The sequence below is a fragment of the Gossypium arboreum genome, chromosome 13, assembly GCF_025698485.1.
Source record: "Gossypium arboreum isolate Shixiya-1 chromosome 13, ASM2569848v2, whole genome shotgun sequence".
In the NCBI taxonomy this organism is placed as follows: domain Eukaryota; kingdom Viridiplantae; phylum Streptophyta; class Magnoliopsida; order Malvales; family Malvaceae; genus Gossypium; species Gossypium arboreum.
The window spans coordinates 128,007,751-128,021,892 of NC_069082.1; the positions used below are offsets into that span (position 1 = coordinate 128,007,751).

General features: G+C 27.0%; 1 protein-coding gene across 1 annotated transcript; it reads right to left on the reverse strand.

Annotated features, from left to right (window-relative positions):
- Positions 1-5,337: 5,337 nt before the first annotated feature.
- LOC108452474 (zinc finger protein WIP2-like) lies at positions 5,338-7,437 on the reverse strand. The gene is made up of 2 exons (XM_017750270.2): positions 6,737-7,437; positions 5,338-5,963 (listed from the first exon to the last, which is right to left on the reverse strand). Exons 1-2 carry the CDS (start codon positions 7,268-7,270, stop codon positions 5,526-5,528), a joined length of 972 nt encoding a protein of 323 aa, XP_017605759.1. The 5' UTR covers positions 7,271-7,437; the 3' UTR covers positions 5,338-5,525.
- Positions 7,438-14,142: the final 6,705 nt, after the last annotated feature.

Here is a 14,142-nt window from a genome sequence, read left to right on the forward strand (position 1 = left end):
GGATTCATATATTCTAATTACTATACATAAATGATTAGGAGGGAATGACAAATATTAAACTTAGAGAATATATTGTCCAAATTAGCTCTACTTTTGCAAATAATTCATTTGAATTTAGATATCAAGCTCGGATATATGAATCATTAACTTTTAAAATTTGTTGTCATTTTTGACATATTAAATATTTAAATTGAATAACTAATTGATCTAGATATTCAACGGATAATTTTATATATACATATTTAGATTTGAATGACTTACTCAAATTTAATAAATTCAAATACAAATATTATAAAAGCCACGAAATATCCAACACGCTGTCGTCCCAAAAAACATGATCAATTGGTCAAATAAGATTTTAGTTGAACGATAAAATTGAATATTTAACACTTTAAAGTCCATAATTTAATTTTTGCTTTATGTAAATATGCAAATTTTTATCAAATTTAATTTCATCCATAATTCAACACTTAAAATAATTAATTCTACTTGAATTATGTAATTAAAAAATGTCACCAAGTATTGAATTTGATACCATAAATGTGAATTATGTTATTTATGATGTCAATGGGACTGATGGTAAGCACTCCTGGACTGTTAACATGAGGTGATTATGTGAACATGATTGATGTAAATATATGGATTGAAATAATACAAGTTTTTTTTACCAAAAACAAAATTTCATAATTCAATAAACTTTTTTATAATTTTACCGATAGAGCTCAATTGGTATGGGTATTATTGTCAATATGTGAGGATGTAGGTTCGAGTGTGCTGAAGCGCGTTATCCTCTTATTTATGAGTTTGGGAAGGGTTATGGATAATTTTAATTATTGTGTCAAAAAGAGCGATATTGATCAAAACTTAATAATTAGATTGTTCCAAAAAATTTATAATTTTTATACGATTAATATTTTAACAAATTAACTATTGAATTTATTAAGATATTTATACTTATCATGGATGTAAACTTCGAATCAATTCGATATCTTTATCTTACCGATCTAAAATATTATCTATATTAATGTATATTTAACGATTTAATTTTTTTTACATAAAACGAATAGTTAAAAATTTTAATTAATGCTAAACTTGACATACATGATTTACATAAATGAAAAATGAAATATGATAGTTGGATTTTGTGCAATTTTATACTGATTTTTATTCGATCCAATTCTCATAAAGTATTAACATAATTTTCAATATAGCATCATTTCATATTTATATATTGCCTACACAGATAATTATATTTATCCAATATAAAAATTGATGTATTTATTTTTTAAATGAGAATAATTGAATTAAAATAAATATTTGAATCAGAATTAAAGTTCTACGAGTATAACTATATCAAATTAAAGTTTGTATATCAAATTACACATTAAATCAAACGTAGATATGATTAAAAAAAATCATGTATAATCGAGACAAGCATTTTTTTCCCAAATAATTTTTTATTTATAAAGACAAGCCCAATAAGTAGAAAATTTTAGAGTTCTCAAAAGAGAAGCCCAACACTTTCTACTTTGTTGACCCTAGAAGAGTGTTAAATCATACATATAAAAAATTATATTGAAAAATTGCTTAAATTGAATGCTTGACAAATGAAGGACTAGAATTGATAATATCCCATTAATTAAGGGGATAAGCCCGTCAACCATTTCTAAAGCTTGAAATACATTTAACTTGTTAACGATAAAATTATATTGAAATTTTGCCTAAATTGAAGGCTGGACAAATGAAGAACTAGAATTGATAATATTCTGTTTAATTAAAGGGCTAAGCCCTTAGCCGATAGACTGTTGCTATTATAATAATCGTAAACCTTTTCGATAATTTATGTAAAAAAAAATCATTAAAAACTCCTGAAAAGATTCAACTACATGAAGATATGTTGATAAGTTATATCAATACGAGAAAATATATATAAAATTATGAAAATAAAACAGTTATCGGCAACGCTTTTACATGTAATAGCATTATTGAAATAATGAAAGAAAATGAGAATCTTGAATAAATTTGTCAAGAAATATAAAAATAGAAAGTCACGATTCGAGTATAATTAAATTTGTAAAATTTGAACCATTAGTCCAAACGTCTAAAGGTATAAAGCTAGTGAGGTACAAATGATTAGTTTTGTGAAAACAAAATAAGAAATCTGAAGTTTTTGCTAAGTTCTGACATTGATTACAAAAATATATTCTTTTGTGGTGGATACAGTAACCTTTAGATATCTTATTAGTATGACTGTTCATGGAAATTTGATATGCGTCTGATGATTATTGTTACAAGCTTTATGTAAATCATTGTATAGTGAAAGTTTGTATTAAAATCTTGAAAGTATATGGAAATTTCTAGGAATGTGTTCAATATATTTGTGTAAGTATTTATTAAATTGATACGGGTAAATTCAACTTAGTGAATAGCAGTTGAAGAAAGATTATAAATTGATCCAAAATATCTATATGTATTTTCATAGAAAGATTATGATTAACGTTTGTTATAATTATGGTTGAAACTCATAAAGAGATCAAAATATATTTTCTCTAAATTCTTCTTCACTCGTGACATTTAAAAGTATAATGATATAAAACCGTTCAAGTGATCACTTGAAAAGCTAATGTTCAAAATATTGAATATATAGAATATAATGTATTATGTGATGTTGTCATGAGGGGAGTAAATACGCGCTATACTTTTTATCTCTTAATCGAAGTTTTGTCCCATTAAATTTTCCTGATAAACTTTTTTAATGAGACAACATATTATTCGTATTATAAATATGTGTATTTTTTTTCTTTCACTAAAAAACTTTTTCCCATAGGATTTTTATTTTAGTAAGCTTTTAACGAAACATATTATCTATCATTGGACATCCACAGAAAGAGTGTTATAAATATTTTATTATTAAATAAATATTCATCAATACCGATAATAATCGAGTTAAAACTCAATAAGCAAAAAATATAATTCGTAAAATTAAAATGAAATATTTTAAAACCAAAATATCAACCTCTCATGATTTTCACATTAACAGATTAATAGAACAGTCAAATAATGATGAAAATGCTATGACAGACAGGTCACTGGGTAACATAAATATAACAAGAAAAGAATCACGAATGCAATTTAACAAAATAAATAAATAAATAAATTTTTTAACACTGTTGAGTTAAATTTACATGCACAGTGAAACTGCAAATTCTCTCTCTATACTGCCGAGCCAACCTTACCTAAATTGTTTTTAAAATAAGATACGTAATTATTATTGATTTTTGATTTAATCGATTATTTTTATTTTAATTAAATAATTTATTAAAAATTATAAGAGTAAAATAATTTAAAAGAAATTTAAAAATAGAGAAAATTAAATTAATTGATTCGACTATTAATTCAACTGTTTTTAACCTATTTCAATTGATTTCACACGATTTCTTAAAAATCAAATTCAACCCTTTATCCGGATTAATATATTAATTTATTAATAATTTAACTTATTTAATTGATCAATCTAATCTCAAAAGAAAAATTGACGAGAAATTAAAAGTTGCAATGAAACTGTAATTTTTTCTTTTAGATTTAAACATTGAAAACAAAAATAATGTTACGACAATTTTCATATACCATAAAATAAAATAAAAATATTTTATTTATATTTAAAAATTTAAAATTAAATTTTTGATTATTATTGATTTCGAATTTAATATTAAATTAAACCATAAAACAAATATAAAAGTAGAAGAGAGGTAGAAGCATGGAAATAGTGGTTAGAGTGGGTTTGTTTTGTTTTGGGGACAGTAAAAATGAAGAAAAGTACATACTCTGGTGAGTATATTTGTAAGCTTTGATATGACTTTTCATAAGCAATCTTTTTGACTTCTTTTTGCTGTCTGCCTGTCTCTCTCAAGTCTCATGTCACCAAAACTTTTCTTCAAGTAAAGCAACCCAAAAAAAAAAAAATTTTTTTGATGGGTATAAAAATTAATATAGGGTAGTGTTGTTGGTCCTAATTCAATTCACTAGACTAGTTAGATCGAAAAGCGATTGAAGTATCGATTTGGTAAGATATATAAAATTAATTTATTTGTAAGTTGGTATGGACAGATTAAATCAATGGTTAAATTAATTTTTATTTTTAAATTTTTAATAATTTATTTATTTTGAATTGTTTAATTTGATAATTGATCAGTTTTAACTGCTAATCCAATTAAATACTGTAGGGTAAGAAAAAAAAGAAGCTAAACGCACAATGTAACACCCCGAACCTAGCCAAGTAGATTTTGACCTAAATTTGGAGAATTATATTAGCTACCGAAGTGACTCTCCATTAGCTCCCAACTTAATTTTCAATACACCACTTATTTACAACAATAAAATTTAAGGGTTTGCAAAATAAAAATAAACTTAATTTTTAAGGAAATTGATTTAATAACATAATCAAATTATAATAAATCTAAATCCACGTAAATAAAATCCCATTGCCTATTTCTCAAGTTCTCCAATATCTATTCAAGGATGAGCCTCGACAAGTCATCTACCTTATCGCTGCCATCCGCGACCTATCTATTTGCAAAGTAAAAGAGGAGTGAGTGAGTTCATTACAAACTCAATGAATAACTAGGAATCATTAGTGTATACTTAAAATATAGAGTTTGAAGACTTAGCAAACAAATAATTCCTCATTCTACTTTTTATATGTAATTATTAGCAAACAAAAAGAACTATCTTTGTATCTTTCAACTAAATAGCTATCAACTTTATCAAAAAATCATTAAAAACCCACCAATGAAAATAAATCACATCATCATTAGAGTAAATTAAAATTTTCAAAAATATGATCTCAAAGCAAACATTTAATGAAAATTTTTACTAATTCTTGTTTTTAAGAACTCACAAATGAAAATAAATCACATTATCAATTAGTAAATGAAGAGCCTTTGCTACTATGAGGAAAAGGAAGAGAAAGAGATTTTCTCGTCTTAAGGTGAGTTTGGAAGTGTAAGACAAAAAATAAAATAAAATAAACTAAACTAAACACACTGCACTCCACCCATCCAAACTCACCCTTAAGCTATTATTTCTCGAATCTCATTAGTTAATGAATCATCTAATAGTGCACACACTCCTTTCCACTTGAATTCCAACCTCAATATCTCCCAAAGAAAGTTTCAATGAACTTAATAATAGGCTAAAATCAATCTTTAGAATCGGATTTCCTTTCTTCTAGCTATATTTCAACATTGAATGAGTTATCTCGAGTTACTTATTCAAATAATTATAAGTTTTAAATCAGATTAATCCGATAGATGTTTCATGTTGGAGTCACGCAATAAATTTATTAATAAATAAAAACTAAATTTAAATGATAAATTCTACATCCCCTCAAATTAGAATTACATGCAAGAACTTGGTCCACCTTTGATCAAAGAGGAGTCTCTTACTACGAAGCTAAATCCAAAAGTAAAAGAGGGAAAAAAAGAAAACAAACAATAGGCTAAAACTATGGAACACCTTTTTATGTGTCATTGAGAGGATTCATTATCTTGTTCATTATCAGACCCTGGTTCATCTTCTTCATCAAAAGAGTCAATCCCATAAGCTGAATGTCCATTCCCGAATGCCCTAATATGATCTTTTAGAGACCTTTTATGCTTAAAATCAGACCCACAACTACAATACCATAGCTTCCCACAATTCTTCTCATGTGTCCTCCAGTCACCTCTCACAGCAAAGCTCTTCCCACATTTCCTACACATAAATGCTTTAATCCCATGCTTCCTCTTGTAATGTGTTTGAAGGGTCCTAAAATCTTTGAGTGGCTTTGACCTTGGATGGTCAATGTTGTTCCTACACCCTGGCGCACAACAATAGCACGGCAACCTTAACATTGCTGTCGGTTGAGTTCCCCTTAAAGATTCAGGTCCTTTCCTATATTGAGAGCCATGCCCCCACATATGCATCTATAAAATCAAAATCAAAATCATGCTTTATTGCTTGAATTAATGGCGATGCGTGGAAAAGAAGAGATTAGGGTTTGTACATGTATTTGCTCTAGCTATTATTGTATGCATTAAAAGAAGAGAAAACTCTTTGAATTAAAATGGGATTTTAATGTAATTTCATTTCACAAATTTTGACTTTACTTCACAGAAAAAAAATTGGGGTTTTTAGGGGTTTGATGAAGATCATCTGATAAGCCCTGAGGATACTTACAGTTCTAGGCATCTGCCAAAGTGTGAAACACAAACTTCAAGGTACAAAAAAAAAAAGCATAATCTTTGTGTTGTTCAATCACATAATAAAAAGAGAAGTTTATAGTGATCTTATATTCTCAAAACTGGACCAGGTCTATATAGATTTATTCTTAATTTTCAAATCCCAACACCCTCAAATCATGCAAAAGTAAGAGATATGGACTATATGAAAAGATTAATACATATACATAAATGTATATAATAATATTCAAAGTGTCAAAGCAAAAAATAAAAAGAAAAGAGAAAGATATGCAATAATAAAGTGTAAAAAAAAAAGAAAAAGAGAAAAAAAACCCTAAGGACCCATATGTTTCTTATCTTATAATCATAACCAAGCTTAAAAGTGAAGTGTTGAAATCAAACTGGAAAAGAAGGAAAAAAAATGGGTTTTTTTTTTCCTCTTTTAGGTGTTGAAAATTAAAAGAGACGGCTTCTTTTTTCTTTTTTAATTAAAGGTTCCATTTTTATTGAAAAAGTACCTGCATGTTGTTGTATCTGTTGAAGGTCTTGAAGCAAAGTGGGCAAGAAAACTGTGTAGGTCCAATTAAAATCTGGGATGGTGTTGGGATCCAATATTGACCTTTGTTGAGTGTATTTGAAAGATACTCAGAAGCAACAATGGTATGATCTTCTTTATCATCTGTTACTTCTTGTGGTGAAAACCTTGACGACACCATCATCAAATCATTAGAGCAAGAACTAGGGCTTGGGAGTCCTAAATGAAGAGCAACAGTTAGGGTTTCATCATTATCTTCCAAGCTTTTTTTCTCCATTTCCATGGCTGCACTAAAAGATGAACTATCTTCTTGTTGTTGTTGTTGTTCTTCATCATGCCTTGTTGGGAGTAAAGGAAGAGCTTCTTTCAAAGGTGGGGAAGAAGGGTACCCGTTGTAGCCATTGATAGGAGCAAGTGAAGGTGGGGTTGAAGATGATGGAGATGGGAAAAAAGGGTTAAAAGGGTTGAGATTGAACCACCCATTGAAGTAATTAGAGTAAGGATCAGAATCAGACATGGTTGATGATCACTTGAAGATGAAGATTTAGAGTTTGAGAGCAAAAAATCCCCACCCTAATAGTTTATATGGGGAGACTCAATAGGATCCACAAATTTTGAGAATAAAAAAAAAAGGGTAATAAAAGTGGAGGAGAAGATAAATCTTGGAAGTTGAAAGAACAAGATAATGTTTGAAGGATACTGTGTGAAAAGTGAAAGAAATTCACACACACATATATATATATATATATATATATATAACAAGAGTGATAAATAGAGGTTGAAGAAGTAAATTAATTGTAAGGAAAAGTGGGGAAGTAAAAGACAGGTAGTAATTGGTTTTATAGTTTTGTCTCCCTACTTAGCTCCTTGGTTGCTTCTTTGTCTTAATTTTCTCACAAAAAGACACATACAATGTACAAATTAGTGACTACCTAGTAAATTAGACGTTTGTTTTTGTAAGTTGTTTGTTTTTATTATTTTTTATAATCACATGTGTGGTTTGAGTTTAGTTTTTTTTTTCGAATAGGAGGTGATATTCAAATAAAATTTTATTAATAATGTCGATTTCAATTTGATTTTCACTTTTAATTATTTTTTATAGTTGTCGATTAAATCTTAATTCGTTTGACATAGATATTATTGTCGGTGCAAGAGAAAGTGAACAGTCTCATTAACTCAATTAGCCCGAGTTCTAGCAATTAACAAACAAGTTATCAATATTTAAAAAATAAAAATAAAAATAAAAAGAGATATATGGTAATTTTTAATATTATTTGTGGAAATAATTACTATATTTTTAACTAATAATGAAAAATTTTGATATAAACTTGAATATAAACAATAATATTAAATTTGAATTGAATATATAATTTATATTATTTGGTTTGAATTAAATCTTTTATTGTACATATGTTTGATGCTAATTCAAACCGTGATCCTCGTCTCTTATCTAATATTATATAAAAAATTATGTTTATATTTTTATTAAGTAAATAAATCAAAATCCAAAAGATTAAATTTTATCTCAATTTAAAATTACAAATTAAATTTAGAAAAAAACTCGATGAATTGAATTCCAAAATCTAGGTCAAACTTTTTAATGATTGAACTTCGCTCCACTTTACTATATCTACTGTTCACCACAAAAGAGTAGAACGGAACAAGCAAATTAATAATGAATTCAGTTAATGGGTAAAGGCAAATAAAGACGGTGCTATCTCAGTATTTATTAGTAGTGCATTGATTCAGAGAGTGTTTTAGACAACACAATGCAAACTGGCTGTAGGGTTTTGCAGTGAGGCTTGGTAAGGATAGGATTTCCAAAATGGAAGCACGAGCTGCATTAGAATGTCTCCAAATAGTATGGGAAGTTGGTATTATGTTGTTGGAATTAGAATGTGATAATATTATACTGGTTGAATTAATTTTGAATGGAAATGCCGCTAATAACAGTACGTCAGAATTGAGATTAATCTATTAGTTGTTGTGTCACAATTGGAAAGAACGAATTTGACATGCTTCAATGGACCACAATAGAGTTGTTGATCACATGGCAAAGATTGTAAACTTATACCGTAATTATTTGCAAATCTTCAAGGATCGCCCTATTTCAGTTAAAGCTTTGTTGACTGAAGATATGGTTGGTTTAACTTCTTTTGAATGTTAATTTTGTTATCTTTGTAATCGTTGTTCTTTGGCGGTTTTCTTCCACCGAAAAAAAACTATTACCTTAAAATAATTTTGTAAAAGCAACAATTTATTGATTGAATTAAAAGTCGATTGTTAATTTTATTTAAAATATATATTAATTGAGTTGAGAATCGATAATTAATTTGATTTAGAATATAGCAAACCAATTAAAATATCATCGAGAAAAGATTGAATTAATAAAAAAGAAAAATAATAAAAAAATAAAACCGATTTTTAATTTTATAAAAATTTAATAAATGATAATGTCTAGAATTTATATTAAAAATTATACCAAATGCATAGTCTATTAAATATATGTTATATTTAATACTTATTATTTAAATTTATTTTCAATTCAATTAATTGGTTTAATCTATTATTTCATTTTAGAACATTGCTCTATTTTTTTATTTTTACATTTGTCAACAATCTCTTATCTCGGTCGTAAGAAGATAATATTGTAGACATGAGAATTTGAGTTTGAGTTTTATATTAAGTAACTCAATTTTCATCTCTTAATTGTAAAAAAATACACAATTGCATTCAATTCAATTCAATAATAATTATTTAAATCTACTACACATATGTAATTACATCTAAATCCACTTGTAATTTTATTTCAGTTCTCCTTCAACAAAATTTCTAACATTGCCCCTGCTTGTAAGAATTAGAACAATTAACCGATGTGTTCCAATTACACCCAATTATATAAAATTCATTGATTATAATGATTACTTAAATACGTTACATACATATACGTAATTACATTGGATCTCACTTATAATTTCATTTCTACTCCCTTAAAACAAAATTTTTAACTATGCCTTGCTTGTAAGAAATAAAAAAATTAATCGAAATATTTTAATAACACTCAATTTAATAAGATGTATTGTTTACTATAATTATTCAAATACACTACATAAATAATTACATCCAAATTCGATTATAAATTTGTGGTGGTTTTAGTTTAATTGGCCTAGGGAAACAACAAAATAGACTCGAGTCTCAACTGAAGTGAGTTGAGGAAAGGCAGCAGCAGGTGCTTTGGTGGGCGAGCTCCTGTCGGGTTGGCTCAGTACCAACTAAGAAACAGTTCCCCAACCAACTTCACTGTTTCAACCCTTTCACATTTGCATTTCATTTTGGCTTTACATTTCACTCTATCTCTCTCTTCTTTACATCTCAAGCCCCACTTCCGACAGGTTCTAGAGTATATAATAATTTTATTATTCTTATTAGATAATAGAATATTTTTACAGTAGAATTCATGTATTTTACTGTCTATCAATATATATATATATATATATATATATTTAAATTTGTTGGGTAAAAGTATTATGAATGAAATTGTATTACGAGTTAAATTATATATTCTCTTTAATTTAAAAATAAATAAATTAATCTCTGTATGTTACATCAAAAAGTAAACTAGTTATTTTGTTAAAAATTTCATCCATTTTTATTGTTAAAATTTGGTCTTTACACGTCAGCATAAGGTACACGTGACACACCACGTGTAACTGTCAAGTTATTTTGTCAGCCATATTAATTTTTTACAGAAAGGATCAGTTTACTCTTTGATCTAGCTTATAGGGGCTAATTTGCTCATTTTTTAAGTAAATGAGAAAAAATGTAATCTAACTTCTAGTATAGAGACCTCAATGATATTTTTATCAAATTTATAGCTATTTTTCTCAACAAAATCATTTTCAGGATTTGAATTGAGTTCTTTCCATGTAACGTACTTTACGATTTGCACCCAATACTTTTTGACAAATAGTGAAGTATAATGTGTGAATGATTTAATTCTATATGCTTGTTTTATTGTCAATGAAGATTTTAATTTTTTCGCATTTGTAGATATTTCTCCTAACAATGTTATATCTAAAGTTCGAGCTAAGTTTTCTCACTGGAAGTCTAATGTGTTAATTGTGAAAATTATTTCTCTAGGATTTAATTCTATATGTTTGTTTTACAGTTTATGAATATTAATTTTTAAAATTGTAAATATCCTTTCCAACAATGTTATCTCTAGAATTGAATGAAATTCTCTCATTGAAAATATAATATGTCATATCGCTACAACCTGTACTTATTAATAAATAAATAAGAAGGGTTTTTTTTTTGCAAATAGTAATAGAGTTTTTAATTAAAAAACTACCAAGCGTTTTTAAATTATATTTTAAAAATAAAAATATAATTGAAGAGGATGCTTATATGGTATTAAATGTAATTTTAAAATAATAATTAAAATCACTAGAGTATATACACAAGTACAATACAAATATAAATATATATTTAAACAATTATAACATAGGGTCCGACATAAAACTTAATAGACGAAAAATTGAAAAAAAAAAAAAGAGAGACAACATCTATACATAACATACGCATGTGATAAAACTAGAGACCCACATCTACGCATCGCAATTACATACAGGGGTGAGTTAGGAATTTTATAAGGGTGGAATTATTGAAAAACCTTAGGGGTGAAAACAAGATTTGTTACTATTTATTAATTAAAATTTATCAAAATTTAAGGCTTAAAGAGGGAATTATACCAAATCAAAAGGTGACCAAGATCTTTGTCAACTCTCTTGATTTCACCCTTAATTACATATGATGAAACTCAAATCTGGTTACTCAAATACAAAAAGACTTCGCCTTAACCAAGGGCGAATGCAAAAGGGATGAAAAATTTCAGTTCGGCCCCTTTAAGAATTATTAAATTATAAATTCATATATGATAAATTTACACTTTAATCCTCAAAATAAAAAAAATTAATTCTTTTCAAAAATAATAAAATCATAAACTAATACATGATAAATTTATATTTTAACCTTTAAAAATTATAATTTAATTACAATCCCTCATAATTTTTTATTTCTAAATTCGCTTCATCATCATTGATATTTTGAAGCCACGAGTCAAAAATGAATTTCATGCATGCATGGTGAGTAAACAATGAAAGTGGAAACTTGAAAATGTAATGACACATGATAAGTGGAAGATGAGTTTGACAATTGACATTCATGAATTCCAATGTAAATATATTTGTCTTCCATTCAACAAACATGCTGCTATGGTACACTAAAAACACCATTTCTGAACAAAATACTCGAACTGCAAGTTCATCTCTTTATCATCAATTTATATTTTTATATATCAGTGGTGAACTGTGATATTAAGTTTTAGGAATTTAATTAAAATTTTAAAATTTTATAGATTTAATCAAAAAATTATAAATTTTTGGATTTCATGAAAAATTTCAAAAGTTTAAGGGTTTATTAAAATTTTAAATTTTTTATAAAATTTAATTAAAATTTCCAATAAATTTCAAAAATTTTAAACAACTTAGATGATAATTTACCAAAATTTTAAGGCTCTACATATACATGATCAAATACAATGTTAAAAATTTAGATCAAGCTCAAATTGATATCTTTATATATTTTTGGTTCAACTGGTTGATCCTATATAATCTTTTTCTTGAGAAGTGATTCGATCCACAATGAAATGTGAAGCCTAATAAAAATAAAAACCATAAATTGGTCCTTAAATTATACTTAAATTTCATATTATTTTTTATATTTTGTTAAAATGAAATCCAAGCTATCAATTTTGTTATATTTTACGTAAAAAATATATATACAATGTCCGATAAAAGCACGTTACGTGCCATATTCTTATTATATTTTTAAGTAAATTGATATAAAATTGATAGTTTAAAACTAATCTAAAAATGGTTAATATAATAAAACTTAAAAATATGAATTTGTAACATCGATTAGGGTGATATAAATTAAAAATATTTTGGGTAAATATAAAATTAAAATAAATTCCAAAATAATAAATTATTTATTAGTGTTGAATGTTGATAGAAATAAATAAAAAAGGGAAGAAAAATGAGAGATATTTCCAAGATGGGGGAGAGTACATGTTACAATAACATAATATTTTAGTTCATGTTCCCAAGACAGCACGAGTGTGTTGGATGTGTGTTTTTGTTTTTGAGTAATCTCTTTGAAACTTCACTGTCTATGTGTTGTTCTCTCATCTCCAAACATTTGCCTCTGTTTCCTCTATTCCGTCTCATAAAAGGCACCAACCCAATTTTATTTTTATTTTTATTTTTAGAAAAATGTTTATTATTTTTTTTTATCTTTTACTAAAAACCGAAAGATATCTAAAATTATGGACAGAGTTCACACTAATGATGTTTGAATAGGGCTAGTTGGACTGAATGGGTCAATTGGACCAGGAATTGATTAAAATATTAGTTTAGAGATTGTTATCGGATTGGTTGAACCTAGATCTGTCCATGGGTTAGATAGGGCCTCGACAAAATTTTAAGCCTGTTTGAGAGGCTTGGGCACCGCTTGAAAAATGAATCTAAAATTTTGTCTAAGCTCGGCCTGGATAAAAATATTAAAACTCAGGTTCAACCCGTATTCAATTTTTTATATTATTATATATATTAAATATAATACATCAAAAACACTAAAAACATTAAAATAAAAGTTTCCTAATAATTTGAAAAAATCTTTATACTTAAATAACACTAATATATGTACAACTTAACAAGTAAATTTATCTAAAATAGTAACTAAATTAACAATAAAATAAGAGTTATACAATATCTAAATAATAACAACAAAATAATAACAACATAATAGTGAAATGACAACAAAACAGTTTGAAAACAATATATATATATATTTCTTTTTGTGAATTCGGGCCGGGTTATGCCCGAGCCAAAAATGCCTTACCTGATGTAGAAGCCCAAATTGCCCGGGCCCGATTATATCAAAACCCAACAAAACCTCTAAACCGACTAAAACCCTTAACCCATGACCCATTTACATCTACCCAAACTCATTACAAAACCCAAATATTAAACCCAATTCAAAAGCCCATTAAACCCCCCCAAAAAAAACCTAACCCAAAAAAAAAAAAAAAAAACCTAACCCCCCCAAAAATAAACCAAGAAACCCTAGCCACCTAGCCACCTAGCCACTTTCCCACTTGCCCCATTTTTCCTCCCATTTTTTATATCCATTGTCTACCACCACCACCTACAAAATAGAAAAAGAAATAATAGAAAATCATGTAAAAGATGGCTATAAAAAGCCATTCAAAATCATGTAAAGATAGGATTTTTACAAAGATTGAAAAAGGAGACAAACACAAAAATCCCT